The sequence below is a fragment of the Eulemur rufifrons genome, chromosome 2 (genome assembly GCF_041146395.1).
Source record: "Eulemur rufifrons isolate Redbay chromosome 2, OSU_ERuf_1, whole genome shotgun sequence".
Classification (NCBI taxonomy): domain Eukaryota; kingdom Metazoa; phylum Chordata; class Mammalia; order Primates; family Lemuridae; genus Eulemur; species Eulemur rufifrons.
In genome coordinates, this window is record NC_090984.1 from 101943099 (window position 1) to 101957279 (window position 14181).

General features: G+C 45.1%; 1 protein-coding gene across 3 annotated transcripts in view; it reads left to right on the forward strand.

The window, feature by feature from the left end:
- Positions 1 to 14181, forward strand: part of FLVCR2 (FLVCR choline and putative heme transporter 2) — a 66952-nt gene that overhangs the window by 24952 nt on the left and 27819 nt on the right. For all 3 annotated transcript variants that reach the window (XM_069465136.1, XM_069465137.1, XM_069465138.1), the window contains exons 2-3: positions 7686 to 7827; positions 11268 to 11408. In XM_069465136.1, coding sequence (XP_069321237.1) covers positions 7686 to 7827; positions 11268 to 11408 — 283 coding nt within the window. The remainder of the gene's footprint in view (positions 1 to 7685; positions 7828 to 11267; positions 11409 to 14181) is intronic.

The window sequence follows — 14181 nt, forward strand, 5'->3', positions numbered from 1 at the left end:
ATAAGAGCACAGACTCTAGTATAGATAGCCTGGGCTTGAAGTCCAGCCTCATCACTTACTGTTATGTGACCTTGAGCGAGCTACTTAAATTCCAGTTTCCTCAACTTTAAGATGAGGATTGAAAGAGCATATTTATTTCTACAGTGTTTAGGATAGTGACTGTTGCATGGTGTGCACAATGTATTGGCTATCATTACCATTTTTTAAAATTTCAAAATATTAAGGGGGGGTACAAATGTTTTAGTTACATGGATAGCTTTTATAATGCTTAAGTCAGGGCAATTAGTGTGCCCATCACCCAAATAGGGTTCATCATACCCGGTAGGTAGGTTTTTACCCCTCCCCTACTCCCCCTCCCCCTACTTGATTTCCAGTGACTTTTACTTCCCTCTGTGCCCATGTGTGCCTATCGGTTAGTTCCAACTTATTAGAGAGTACATGTGGTGTTTGTTTTTCCATTCCTGAGATACTTCACGTAGGATAATGGTCTTCAGTTCCATCCGTATAGCTGCAAAAGACATTGATTCATTTCTTTTTATGGCTGAGTAGCACACCATGGTATATATATATATCACATTTTGTTAATCCACTCATAAATTGATGGGCACTTAGGGTGATTCCACATCTTTGTGTTTGTGAATTGTGCTGCAAGAAACATTCACATGCAGGTGTCTTTTTGATAAAATGACTTTTTGTTATTACCATTAATATCTTCCCTAGGAATCAATGATTATAGGCTGTGCTCATTTCAGTAGTGTAGCTTTCTGCATTTTCCTAACGTCTTTTCCCCCAAAGGGTGGAGGAAAGCAAAGAGTGGAGGTTGGGTAAGCCACCAGCGTAATTGCAGCTTTGAAGACAAACCCTGTGACTGGGGAGGGAGTTCCAAGGAAGTCTGGAGTTGACCAGCTGTGACCTGCTTCCTAAGTTCTTAGAGACCTAAGCTTAGGCTTTAAATCCATAAACCCCTTTCATGAGTGATTTTCCCCCAAATCAATGGATTGTTCTTGTCCTTGAAGGCCTGCCACCTCCTTAATCCCGAGTCTGCCTTTTCAAAAGAAGCCAAGGGCTTGGATCTGGGGATTTCAGAAATACAGTCATACGAGCAGTCCTTCACACACATTATTGCTCACCATGGCCTTTTCCTGGGTGGCTGGGGGCTTGTTCTCATGATGAAACTCAAGCTCTGGGTTCCCCTTGATTCTTTCTGGGACATCCACAGACTCAGCCCCAGGACCGCCCCGCCCCCCCCAACCCAGTTGAGCCTCATCCACAGGCCCGAAGGCAGCTTACCTTGTAGTGTCTTCACTCTAACATGGTCCCTTACATTCAGGACCCTGGAGCCCTTGTTTGTGCTCTATTTTTCCCAGATCAGTTATTCATTAGCAGGCGTAAACAAACATCTAAGTGACACTGGCCAAAGGGTAGAGTGAGGTATTTACAGCATGAGAAGTATGCATTGGAATGTGCAGGCTTGCCTCAGTAGCACCATCTTTGTGATGTTTCCATGCACACAACAGCATGTAGGGATGGGCAACAAGTGTGGAAATCACTTCCGTGGAATTCCCAATGTGGATATGGTCCTGGGAAATGGAGCTTTCATGATAGCCTTCCCGCTGGTGGCAGTACCCTCCATGCATGAGGCATTAGCGCCAAGCACGCAGCCCCGGGAGAGTGTGGGCTTGTTTTTGTGTGGAATACAAATTGGGCATACTGTATTTTAGCACGTGTTAGTGCCCATAAATTCTGTATGCACTTAAATGACCCTTTACATAGTAGCATTTCCTTGCATTTGTCTATGCAGCTGAAGTTTTCCTCAACTGTCCCACTCTTTGAACCTAGCTTCAGATTAATCTATAGGTCACAAGATCATTGTTAGTGTGCATGAGTTTCGTAGATATGCACATTTACCTAGGGATCGTATCACCTCAAATGTCCTTTGGGGAGGATGGCACCTCAACCAACAGGTTCTCACCTACAGCACTCATTCCCCTCCCAGGCATGCTGTGCTCATCAGAGGAAGGTGAGCCCACCCTCAGCCCCAGGGCTGGCCCCTGACTGGCCAAGTCAATCAGCTCCTTCCTCTCTCCGGGACGCAGACACTGGGTGGGGCTGGACATACTCCCTTGGACTCAGGGCTCCCAGGAGCTAGTGCCCTGGTGCTAAGTCGAAAATGTCCCAGGCCCCATAAATATGTAAAATATTATGTATCAGTATTTTAAAAAGTCCCCTAATTGGGTCAGCAGCTTTCCCTACAACAGGGCCCTGGGGTTGAAGGTTTCCATCAAATCTGGTCTCCTGATGACCTCACCTGGGGCTCGCCTCATACCCATTCTATGCTATTTGTAAATAAAACCCTCACTTCTCCTCCGTTCTACCTCAACATTCCTCAGAGACATTATCGTACTAGCACAAGTGGTTAAGGGCTCAGGCTCTGGGGTCAGAAAGATCTGAGTTCAAATCCCAGCCCTACCAGTTGCTAGATTAACTGCCTTGACAAGTTAATTAACCTCTTTGTGCCTGTTTCCTAATCCACAAGAGAAAGACAGTGTCATCTGGCTCATCTGGTTGGGTTTCACTTCCTCCCTGCACACTCTTACACGGCAACAGTGACGGGCAGCAGAGGCTACTGGGACTCCCAAGACACACCTGGTTCATTTAGGGAAGTCATGCAAACCATCCCACCCTCATTCTGCTCTCTTCCTTCTCTGGCTAACTTCTGCACGCACTTTCTCAATTCTCTTAGTCATCTTTGACCCCGCCCTCTCTCACCCACTCCATCCCAGATCCTCTGGTTGAGGGTCCTTTTAAAATCAGAGCCACATAAAAGATAAATTAGGGTTCAATCTAATTGAACTGCTGCTTCAATTCAATGTAATTGAATTGACTGCTGGCTGGAGTGCTGGCCTGGCCATAGCTCACTCACTGCAGCATTGAACTCCTGGGCTCAGATGATCATCCTTCCTCAACCTCCTGAGTAGCTGGGACTACAGGCACACATCACTGCACTCAGCTAATTTTTCTTATTTTTTTTGTAGACATGGGCTCTCGCAACAGCCCAGGCTAGTCTCAAACTCCTGGCCTCAAGCAATCCTCCCGCTGCAGCCTCCCAAAGTGCTGGGATTACAGGCGTGATCCACTGCACCCAGACTCAAATGATCGATCTTAAAGCACAAAGCTTTTGTGGAAGGCCTGGGGTCCTCCCTTGGTGGCCTGGCCATTTCTGACCCCGTGGCCAGCCAGGATTTAGGAGGACAGCTTTGTGCAAGGGTTCTAAATCAGTTTTGACTTAGGGCTTTGTTGATGGTGGATGGGGACAGGGATTCCGTGGACTGCAGAGCCAGCATAACAGGTGTGTTGTGTTTTGTAATGTGTTGGGTGCGGGAATCTTACCCCAGATGTAACCTGATGGTTTCCGTTTTTATTCTTGCTCTGCCAAATGTATGAGCCAGAGTGACAGGTGACACATCACACAAAGTATGGCTTCTACTTGTCCCCCCACCCCCCGCAAAACCCTCAGGCAGCACAGACATGTTTTGAACTGTGACATGCTCCTGACTACTGACATTGCAGCAGCATTTAGAGATCACCCTTGAGTTTGCAGGAAGGCCAAAAAGAAAATAGAAAATGTAAATTGAGTATCTCAGGGTACCTCTATCCCTTCATTCATCACATTTTTGCCAAACACCTTTTTTTGGGGATGAAGTAAACTATAGTTATTAAGCTTTTGTAACTTCAGAACTGCTGTGTGTTGAAACTCCAGCTCTAATACCTATAGCTGTGTGACCTTGGGCAAGTTACTTAACCTCCCTGCACCTCAGTTTCATCATCTATAAAATGGGCACATTAGACCCCTCTTTCAGGGGTTGTTGTGAGGATTGAAATATTCCATGGAAAGCGCCATACATTTTACTATGACTAGTAGTATTATGTACCAGGCTCCAGAGATAAATGTAAGCCCTGCCCTCGTGGAGCTTATAGTCTGGTTGGGGAGACATAAAAATTAAATAATCATACAAATATAAAATTACCTATGCAGGCACCTAACCTCATGTGAGGGATTAGAGACATCTTCCCTGAGCAAGTACGACTTGAACTCTGACCTGAAGGATGGCAGGAAGGGCAATCTAGTCTGGGTAGAGGAGCAGGTGCGAAGTCCCTGTGGTCCTCAGGTATGAGGGGGCTTTGAAAGACAGAAAGGAAGCCAGTGCGGCAGCATCCCAGGGAGCACGTAGGTGACCAGGGCAGACCAGTAGGCAGAGCTCATGTGCAGAGCTTTGTCGGCTGTGCTTGGGATTTTTACTCCTAATTAAAAAGCAAGAGGAAGTCACTGCAGGGTTTTAAGCATGGGAGGTTGGTCTGATCACATTTCCCAAAGATTTCTGGCTACAGGGGAGAATGTGAGGAGCAGAGCCATGTGGAAGCCATCCAGAGGCCTGAACCAGAGGCCAGTGTCTCCCCAAGTCCCTTCGTGGTGATAATGATTGCCTACATGTGAAAATACTGGTACTCAGGACCACCCAGACCTGCAGAGTGACAGTAGAATTGGGGCTGGAGAACTTTGTCATCAGGCAAGGTTGGGAAACGCTCTATGGGATAGGTAAAAGTGAAAAGAGCCTAACTCCACTTTAAAAGCAATTTTTAAAAAGTAATTTCCAAAGAGGTAAGACTGTGACTTGGTTTGATTGTGAATTTTGTATTTCGCTCATGACTTCACGTGTCGTTGATAATGATACAGCTAGAACAAAGGCAGGGACCTAAGTCAACTCAAAACCAGCTAGCGGTGATTTCCAGTCATTTATGTTCCCAACCCAGGTCTCTGGGTCTTCTGTGAGCACAGGAAAGTTGCCAGCACCACCCCCCAGGACCGGTGTTCTCCTACCTCTTTGAATTAACGTTGCACTGACTTGGGCTCCAGGTCTCTGATTTTTACCCTAGAAGTATCCTATCATATGGTGACAGGACTCAAATGGTGACAGTATAGACTTCTGTGTTGAGGAGCATCACACAGACATTTTGTGGAAGGCAGTGAAGTGAGCCTGGGTTCTGGGGTCAGACAGAACTGGCTTAGGGTCCTGGCTCGTCAGCTACCTGCCTGTATGACCTTGGGCAGGGTGCTGAGCATCAGTTTTCCTCTCTTTTTTTGTTGTTGTAAAGTTATTGGGGTTACATTAAAAGAGAAAGTATATTACACATCCAGTGCATAGTAGATGCTCAAGAAAAGGGTAGATTATCCTACCTCCTCCCTACTTTCATATACACACATTATTTTTTCTTACCACTGTGGATACAATGTAGAAAGAAACTGGACCCTAAAGGGCAGACTTGTGTGATATTCCCAGCTTTGTGTAGACAAGATATTCCACCAATGTCCGTCTGTCCATCCGTCCATCCATCCCTTCCACATGACTGAGTACCTTCTACAGGACAGATATAGGAACTAGGAACTAGAAATAGACTAGTTGACTATTCTGTTTCTAGAACACTGCTGTCAAAAAGCAGGAAAAAACATATCTTGAAAAAACAAAAGAGAGAGAAGCTTACAGTCCAATCCCTAGGTTTTGGTTTTCCACACTGGGCAGGAAGTACTTCCCAAGCCAATTTCTTCCTTGAGAAAGGTTACTGTGACACAGTGTTGTCATCTGGCCGGGGGCTACTGCGGGCCACTGATCCCTGCTGCTTCATCCCGCTGGCTGCAGAAGGCTGCGAAGCTGGAGCTGGGGAGGAGCGGCACTCACTCAGGCTCAGTGTGTGGATGGGGTGACCTGAGTCCAGGCCCTGAGGCTAAGATGCACAGTGTAGCACAAGCTGGGAGGATTTACTGATTGAGGCACAGGATTACAGGGGATTAGTTTATCCTGTATGAGGGTCTCAGGGTTTTTATTTTCCAAAAGGAAATAAAAGTCACAGAGGCTTGGATGATTCTGGTATCATCCCTCACTCTTGCAAACGGGACCCCCCGAGACTCTACTTACCTTCTAGGCCTCCAACTCCAAAGCGGTTAGGAGGCCAGGGAGAGCTGGAACGGGCCCATGTTCCCGGCTATGAAGAAGGTCGTATTTGCCCCTCTGTCTATGGCTGGTTTTTACCCTGAATCAAAGTCTTGGAGAGCAGCAGTTAAGAAGCCTGACTCTGACAGACCAGCGTGACCAAGGATCAGGTAAAGCTCCAAGAACATGATGTAAGCTTCTCTTCTAGGGAAGCCTGCTTTCCTGGTCTTTCTCGCGGCTGTTACCCCGGAGGCCCTTGCTGCCAGGCGGAGTAGAAGAGGCCCTGGCCTGAGCGGCCAGGAGATCTGTTTTCTCACCTCAACTCTGCTAGAACTCTGTGTGACCCCGGACAAGGCTCTTATCGAGCTTCATTATTAACCTCACTCAGCCTCCATTTGGTCCTATAATTATTGAATTGTAATAGAGGCTTACAAAAGGCCTTTCGAATTATAACATTCTATCATTTCAACACACAAATATGGCCATTTGTGTTATCTTCTGTATTTTTGTTTTACAGTTTTTCCTGCTGATAGATTATAAAGCTCCTCGAAGGCTGGAACCCCGCCTTATACATCTTGGTAACGCCTAAAATATCTGGCAGAGTTCTTTGCACATAGTAGATGCTTTAAAGATGTGTTTGGCTTATTGATTACGTGTTGTCATAAAGAGCCTACACGGGGCCTATTGATGATGACTTTTATGAATATTCCAGAACTGAGAACCACCAGTGACCAATTGAGTGTAATTGACCAGTCAAGGCGGTTGCAAATTGGCAGCTGATGAGCGAGCGGTGTGATGGCGTGGAGGGAAAGCAAACTGCTCCTCTGCCCGCAGTTCCTCTCAAGCACAATCAAGGAAAAGTGGGACCTTAAGACAAAGGATTTACTCATCATCCTTCACTCTTGGAATTCGGCACTTGCCTGAGTTCACAAGCTATCTTCCCAATTTCTGCCTTGTTTTATGTGTCACAGAAGGGCTTTTTGGAAGCATTTCTGACCTCAGAAACACCCAAGTCACGTTATCTGTCAGGTCACTGGAGTCTGGACTCCAGCCCAGACAGGAGATGTTTTCATTTGTTGGGGATGTGTGTGTATAGACATTTTGCAGGTGCCCATGTCTCGTGTGTATAAATTGACGCAGTTATGCATGACCTCACACTGCACATCCTTTGGAAGTTGCTAAGTTATTCACAGAATTAACCGAAACTTTCATGTTTGTACATGCTAACAACTTTAGGCTTCCTACTCTTACTGAATGCAAGTTCTTGGGGCCGTAGGGTGTGGAACTTTTCTCCAGCTGGTCTCTCGGCTCCAGGGTTAACAGATTCAATGAAACTAAAAATTGCAGTATTAATAGCACAAGAAAAAAATCAACATTGTTTTACTTTACCCCAGAGACCAGCGTATACATTGTTCATTAGTTTGCAACTAGAGAAGAGCCAGCCTGCATTGAGACCATCAACTATAATGTTTTCCAATAGGCATCAATAGTGAGGGTGCTCAGAGGTATGTATAAGTCCAGTAGTCAGTCAAAAGAAAGACTTCTCTTGTATGTCAAGGTAGGGAAATAATCCCTGATTGGATTTAAGGAAGGAATGGAAGTTGGGAATTATGTTTCTCATGAGGAGTCTCTTTAGATTTTTGCTGTCCCCTCTTGGCCGCTGGTAACTTGCGATTGTCTCTGTCCTGTCTTCTACAGCTTGGAATTGCGATTGGGTTCTTGGTCCCTCCTGTTTTGGTACCAAACATCGAAGACCAGGACAAGCTTGCCTACCACATCAGCATCATGTTCTACATGATAGGCGGTGTGGCCACTCTCCTCTTCATCCTTGTCATCATCGGTAAGGTCATTAGTAGACTGATGGGAGGGGGCAGAGAGGCAGGGGGTTCTGCTGACCTCGGTGGGCCCTTGTGAGCATGCTCTAAAATACCATGGAATTCACAGAAACTGGAGGCTGGTCTTCTTATGGCCTTCAAATATTATACCCCGAGCAGTTGCCCCTTGTACGGTGATGGCTGGTCCTGTGGACTTTGCTAGTGGCTCAGAAAAGGTTTAACTATAATTAACAACTCCCCAGTCCTACCTCACCAGAAGTAATGGGTAGATCGCTGTCCTCTGGATGAATTCCCAGTGGGTGCCTACGATATTACAGGCATTTGCTAAGCATGCCTCATTTCATTTAGTCCTCAACAACCCTGTGAGTGGCGTACCATTATCAGTCCTGTTTAACAAAGAGAAAAAAATGAGACTTAAGGGAGGTTGACTAAGCTACTCAAATTAGATAGCTAGTAAGTGGCAGAAATTGGATTCCAGTCTAAGCTTGTCTAACTTCCTGCTCTTTCTGAGAAACAAAACAAATTGACCCACAAACACTAATAATCTCATAAATTAACCTGACAATACTTGGGGACCATATTTCTTTAATGATTTGTTTAAAAATTATAAGAATAATATATGCTAATTATGGAAAAATCTATACAAAAAAAGCATAAGGAAAGGAATGACCATTATCTTTATACGAGTTAATCCCAAACACCAACCTCAGATAACTACTATCAATATTTTATTTTATTTTATTTTATTTATTTTTTGAGACAGAGTCTCTCACTCTTTTGCCCAGGCTAGAGTGCTCTGGCATCAGCCTAGCTCACAGCAACCTCAAACTCCTGGGCTCAAGCGATCTTCCTGCCTCAGCCTCCCGAGTAGCTGGGACTACAGGTACACGCCATGATGCCTGGTTAATTTTTTTTATTTTTGGTAGAGATGGGGTCTTGCTCTTTCTCAGGCTGCTCTGGAACTCCTGACTTCAAGTGATCCTCCCACCTCGACCTCCCAAAGTGCCAGGATTATAGGCGTGAGTCACCACACCCAGCCTTATCAATATTTTATGTGAATGTATATTTAATCATTGAGGTATTTGGTAATAGAACTTTATATCCTCTTTTTTCAGCTAAGTGATGTTATAAGGGCTGTGATAAATTCAGAAACAGCATGGCAGAGGTTTATATTTTCAGTTAGTCACCCGTCTAAAGGTGAAAAGCCAGCTTTCTTCCTAATACCTGAAAGTTCCACCCCAAGTGTTAAAGGTTTCATTCCTATCTGCTGGCCCCACCTCCAGAGTCTAACAGTTCTGTCATTGTGTCCCTCATTTAGCTGTTCTCACTGTGTCATTTCCTCTCTGGAGTCCAGGATGAGGAAAGGCTGCCTGATGGCTTTTAAAAGCTGGCAGAACGTCTTAGACAGAGGCTTTGGTGCCCCTGGGAAGGTAGGAAGCCAGGGAGCTGAAGATGAGAGCGAGGAAGAACCACATGGCCAGGGCCTGGCAGCCAGACTTTGAACTGCAACGTGTCCAGCTCCAAATCCTTGTGTTCGTAGCAGATGAGGGCCAGTTCCTTTGCAGTTGAAAACCTGGAGGTAGAACATCTCTATGTTTTGCCATTTGAGTTTCAAGCACAGATAATAGCTAACTGAGTAAAGAACTGGAAAATCTTATCTGAATTCTGGTTGTGGCTACCAAATCCTTAAGCCAACACCTGCTGATGCAGAGATAAGTGAGCTTCTTCCTTGCATTCTTTGCACTGATGGGAGGGGAGGTGACCCGGCAGGACAATGGATGAAAGGCCCTTACAGGTAGAAAATATCCAGGACTATTTCTGGAGAAGGAGGAAGTGGGGGGAGGGGGGGTCTGAAGTCTGGGCTGGGCTGTTTTCTGGTGGTGGGGGCCCTTTGATCTGCCGAGAGAGTAAAGCTCATTTCCGGAGCTTCCTCTAACTGGAGACAGTCTCCTGACCTTTCAGGAGCTTCTCAGGGCATGTGGGGAGGCCACATGGTGCTTGCTTGGACTCCATAGGGAGATCAACTTAGCGAAACAGCTGGTTAAACTGATCTGCCCCCCAGAGAATGGAATGGCAGTGAGTGCAGAGAAAATGGTCACAACTGTGGTACTGAAAACAGAATATAAATGGAGTGGTTTTCCATTGTCCCTCTCCAGCCTTCAAATCAGTGTCCCCTTCAGGAGGAGTGTATATTAATCTTGTCTCCTTCATGGGGCAGAGGGCTGATTTTGACTTTGAGAAACTAGAAGTAGCCTCCAGGATTTTCCTACATAAGAAAATCCCTTTCACCTATTTGGGAGGTACTTGCCGCCGCGCGCGTGCCAGGCTCTGTGCTAAGCGTGGGCAGCACAGTCCCCATGCCCTTGGGAGGAGCTCTGGTGCTGAGCTGGTAACAGGGCCACGGATCTCGGAGCTTTAGCTTTTGCTTCTTTTCCATCCGGTTGTTGCTAGTGTGTTTTTTCATTGCTCTGTGGTATGTTACTTGCTGGTTATTACAGAACTCCTTGGTCTTTGAACATTGCCTGGGAGGTCCAGTGATTTCAGCCTTCCAGAGGCCATTTAAGAAAAGAGTAATCAAAGGACCATTTGCCACTCTGGGAAGCCAAGGTGGGAAGATTGCTTGCACTCAGGAGTTCGAGACCAACCTGAGAAAGAGTGAGACCCTGTGTCTACTAAAAATAGAAATATTTTTTTTTTTTTTAATTTTTTTTTTTTTTTGAGACAGAGTCTCACTCTGTTGCCCAGGCTAGAGTGAGTGCCGTGGCGTTAGCCTAGCTCACAGCAACCTCAAACTCCTGAGCTCAAGCGATCCTCCTGTCTCAGCCTCCCGAGTAGCTGGGACTACAGGCATGCACCACCATGCCCGGCTAATTTTTTCTATATATATATTTTTAGCTGTCCATATAATTTCTTTCTATTTTTAGTAGAGATGGGGTCTCGCTCTTGCTCAGGCTGGTCTCGAACTCCTGAGCTCAAACGATCCGCCCACCTCGGCCTCCCAGAGTGCTAGGATTACAGGCGTGAGCCACCGCGCCCGGCCTAAAAATAGAAATATTAGTCTCTACTAAAATAGAAAAATTAGCTGGGTGTGGTGGTGCATGCCTGTGGTCCCAGCTACTTGGGAGGCTGAGGCAAGAGGATCACTTGAGCCCAGGAGTTTGAGGTTGCTGTGAGCTACGATGATGCCATTGTACTCTATCCAGGGCGACAGAGCAAGACTGTGTCTCAAAAAAAAAAAAAAAAAAAAAACCCATCTGCTCAGCTTCAGATAATGAGATGCAGTTCAAAAGGGGAGGCTGTAAAGGATATAATTCAAGAATGAATATTTCCTTTGGCACTCTTAGCTCCTTGACAGATGATGCAGCCAGCTCTTGTCCCTGTGGAGCAAGCTCTGCTGGGGTGGGACCATGGGAATTTTTAGTCATCTCTGTTTCTTTCCTTTCAGTATTCAAGGAGAAGCCTAAACATCCCCCCAGCAGAGCCCAATCCCTGAGCTATGCCTTGGCGTCCCCTGATGCTTCGTACTTAAGTTCCATCATCCGGCTCTTCAAAAACCTCAACTTTGTGCTGCTTGTCATCACCTATGGTAAGGGACAGGTGTGTCCAGGAGTGCACTCAGCCTGGAACGTGGGATGACAGGCCTGATGTGTCTCTGTGTCTTACTCTTTCCAAAGCCCAAATGTGCACGTAACATTGTTCATTAGGGTCAAAAGGGCCTTTGTGTATGCTGTAAAGCCCAGCTAGAAAACAATTCCTTCCCAGATCAGGTTACCTGACAAAGGCTCGTTGGTCCTTCAGTTCTCATCCCAGTATCACCTCTGTAGAGCAGTAGTAGGTGACTTTCTCTTTCTTATGCTATTCCTTATACATCTTAACACTAATCATTTTTTACAAAACCATTTCCAGGTCTACCTCCCTACTAGACTGAGCTCTATGAGAGCGGGGATTTAGTTTTCCCTCTTTGTAGTTCCTCACCGTGGCCAGCTTGGAGTGGTTACTCCAGCAGTTATGGAATGAATGAATGAATGCGTAGATGAGTCTTGCCACGTGAACCACACCACAACCAATCCCCTCTCATTTGATAACATCGATTTCTTTTTTACCTGAATGCACAACATCCCTCTTTCACTTTGTTTTCTTGGCTTTTGGCAAGATAAATTTGAATCTTTATGCTAGTGTATTGGCTTGCCTTTTCAGCATGGTGTTTTTGATATCTTCTTTCTAACCTTTAATAAGATTGTTGGATCAGACAAGGGAAGGACAGAGCCTCATGGCATTTCATTAAAGAGTGTCCTGTAGATGAACACCAGTCTGTTAATTCAGCGGTCCCCACCTTTTTGGCACCAGGGACCGGTTTCATGGAAGACAATTTTCCATGGATGGGGGATGGGGTGGGGGGTGTTTCGGTGCAGAGCTCAGGTAGCGATGTACAGCCGGGTTCCTAACAGGCCACGGGCCAGTACCAGGCCACTTTGGTACTCTTAGTTCAAGCTGCTACAGATCCACTCAACTGTACTGCTATTCAGCCTGCACGTGACCATTTACTCCACCAGTTATAGTTTGATTAAAATCAAGAGTTAACAACTTTGTAACATACTCAATAGCTGCACAAAATAAAGAAAAATGTAACTTATTCTTAGTGAAACCACGGTTGGCTAAGATCTCATCTTTTCTATAGGCTCAACAACCATTGTTTTGGGAAAAGCAAACAACAACCACCAAAAACCCATTGTTTTGTAACAATAGCATTTACTATGTGCCATGTGCTTTTCATATATGATTTTTTTAACTCCCACTACACCCATGTGACACAGGTACTGTAATTATTCCCATTTAACAGATAAGGAAACTAAACTCAGAGAGACTAGATAATTAGCCCAAGGTCACACAACTTTTAAGTGGCAGAGCTAGAATTTAAATACAGATTTGTCTAATTCTAAAGCCTGCATTCTTAATGCCTATCCTGTAATTGCCTATATGTCATCTTAGAATTGTGCCAGGGTTTCATTTTAGGCTTATCAGTGTATTTATCTGCTGACACACTAGATAAGAGGTGGTGTCATCCCCATAGAAAGGCGATCCTGTTTTTCAGGCATACGTAAGAGTTAGGTAACCTCTCAGCTGGAATAGCTCTTGATGACCAGATTAGTCTTCATTGTCCCAATTCTTCATTCCTCATTCCCTCCAGTTTTTCAGTTCTCTCTAAGTATGTCTGTGCATTCATCCATAATATAAAGACAAAGTTTCTAACACTTAGAGATGTCCCACTAAGGAAGTTATGAGTTGCCTATCACTGGGAGGTATTCAAGCCTAGATGGGACCAGCCACTTGGTGGGAATGTTATAGGGGATCTCAGGCTATAGATGGATAATGAAACTAGATGATCTCTGGGGTCCCTTCCGGACTCAGGATTCCATAACTCCAAGAAGTTTCTCTTTTCTCTAGAGTTAAATATCTTGAGTACATTGACCTTTGACCACCATAATAAACCTTATTGCCTCTGATGACATGGTATTTGAGGCCTACCTTGTGATTCTAGGACAGATGAGATAAATGTTTTCTCGGATAAATGTTTTCTATGGCTGAAGATGGTCATGGTGGTGATAATTGGGCAATGGTTCCATTCTAGAGGCTGTGGTCTTCAGTGCTGGGGGCTGATGATGGCAGAGACAGGCCACTGACCTATGAAAGCAAGGGGCAAAAACAAAATATACCAGGGACATTTTTGCTCCTGGTTATTTGAGGGGCTCAACTCTACACTGTGTTGTGGGGAGCAAAGCAACTCTTTCTCTCTTGCATGACTGGTTGCTTATATGGCCTTTAATCTGGCAGAGTGGTTTTCATCCTGTACTTCTAGACACTCTTCCTTACCTATTTGGTTAAATGATAATTCAGGAAATAAATAGGAAAGCACTTCTTGAATTGTGGAGTAAGTACCTTGGAAAATCTGCTCCTCCGTAAAAGCAACAGGAACACTGGCAAACAGTATCAAAATCAATTTTTTTCAGAACTCTCAACCAAAGGCTTGCAACAATACATTTATTCAAGAAAAATGGCTGAATGTCAGTAAGTGTAGTGGCAGCTTTTCGCTCCGGTGCTCAGTAGCGAAGAAATAATTGTTTTAAACACAGTGTATGTAGAGAGAATGGGAGAGACCAAAGTCTGAATGAGAAAATGGCCTCCTCAGCTGAGTTCCTTCCCATATTTATTTCCAAGGACACGTGCAAAAGGTCAGGGCCATTTGCTGATTTCTTTAACAACCACCATACATATCAGCTGTTTTCAGCTGATCTTTGCACACAACAAACAAGCAGTTTCAGGCAAGCGTTTTCCCCTGTTTCTTCATTCACCCTACTCAT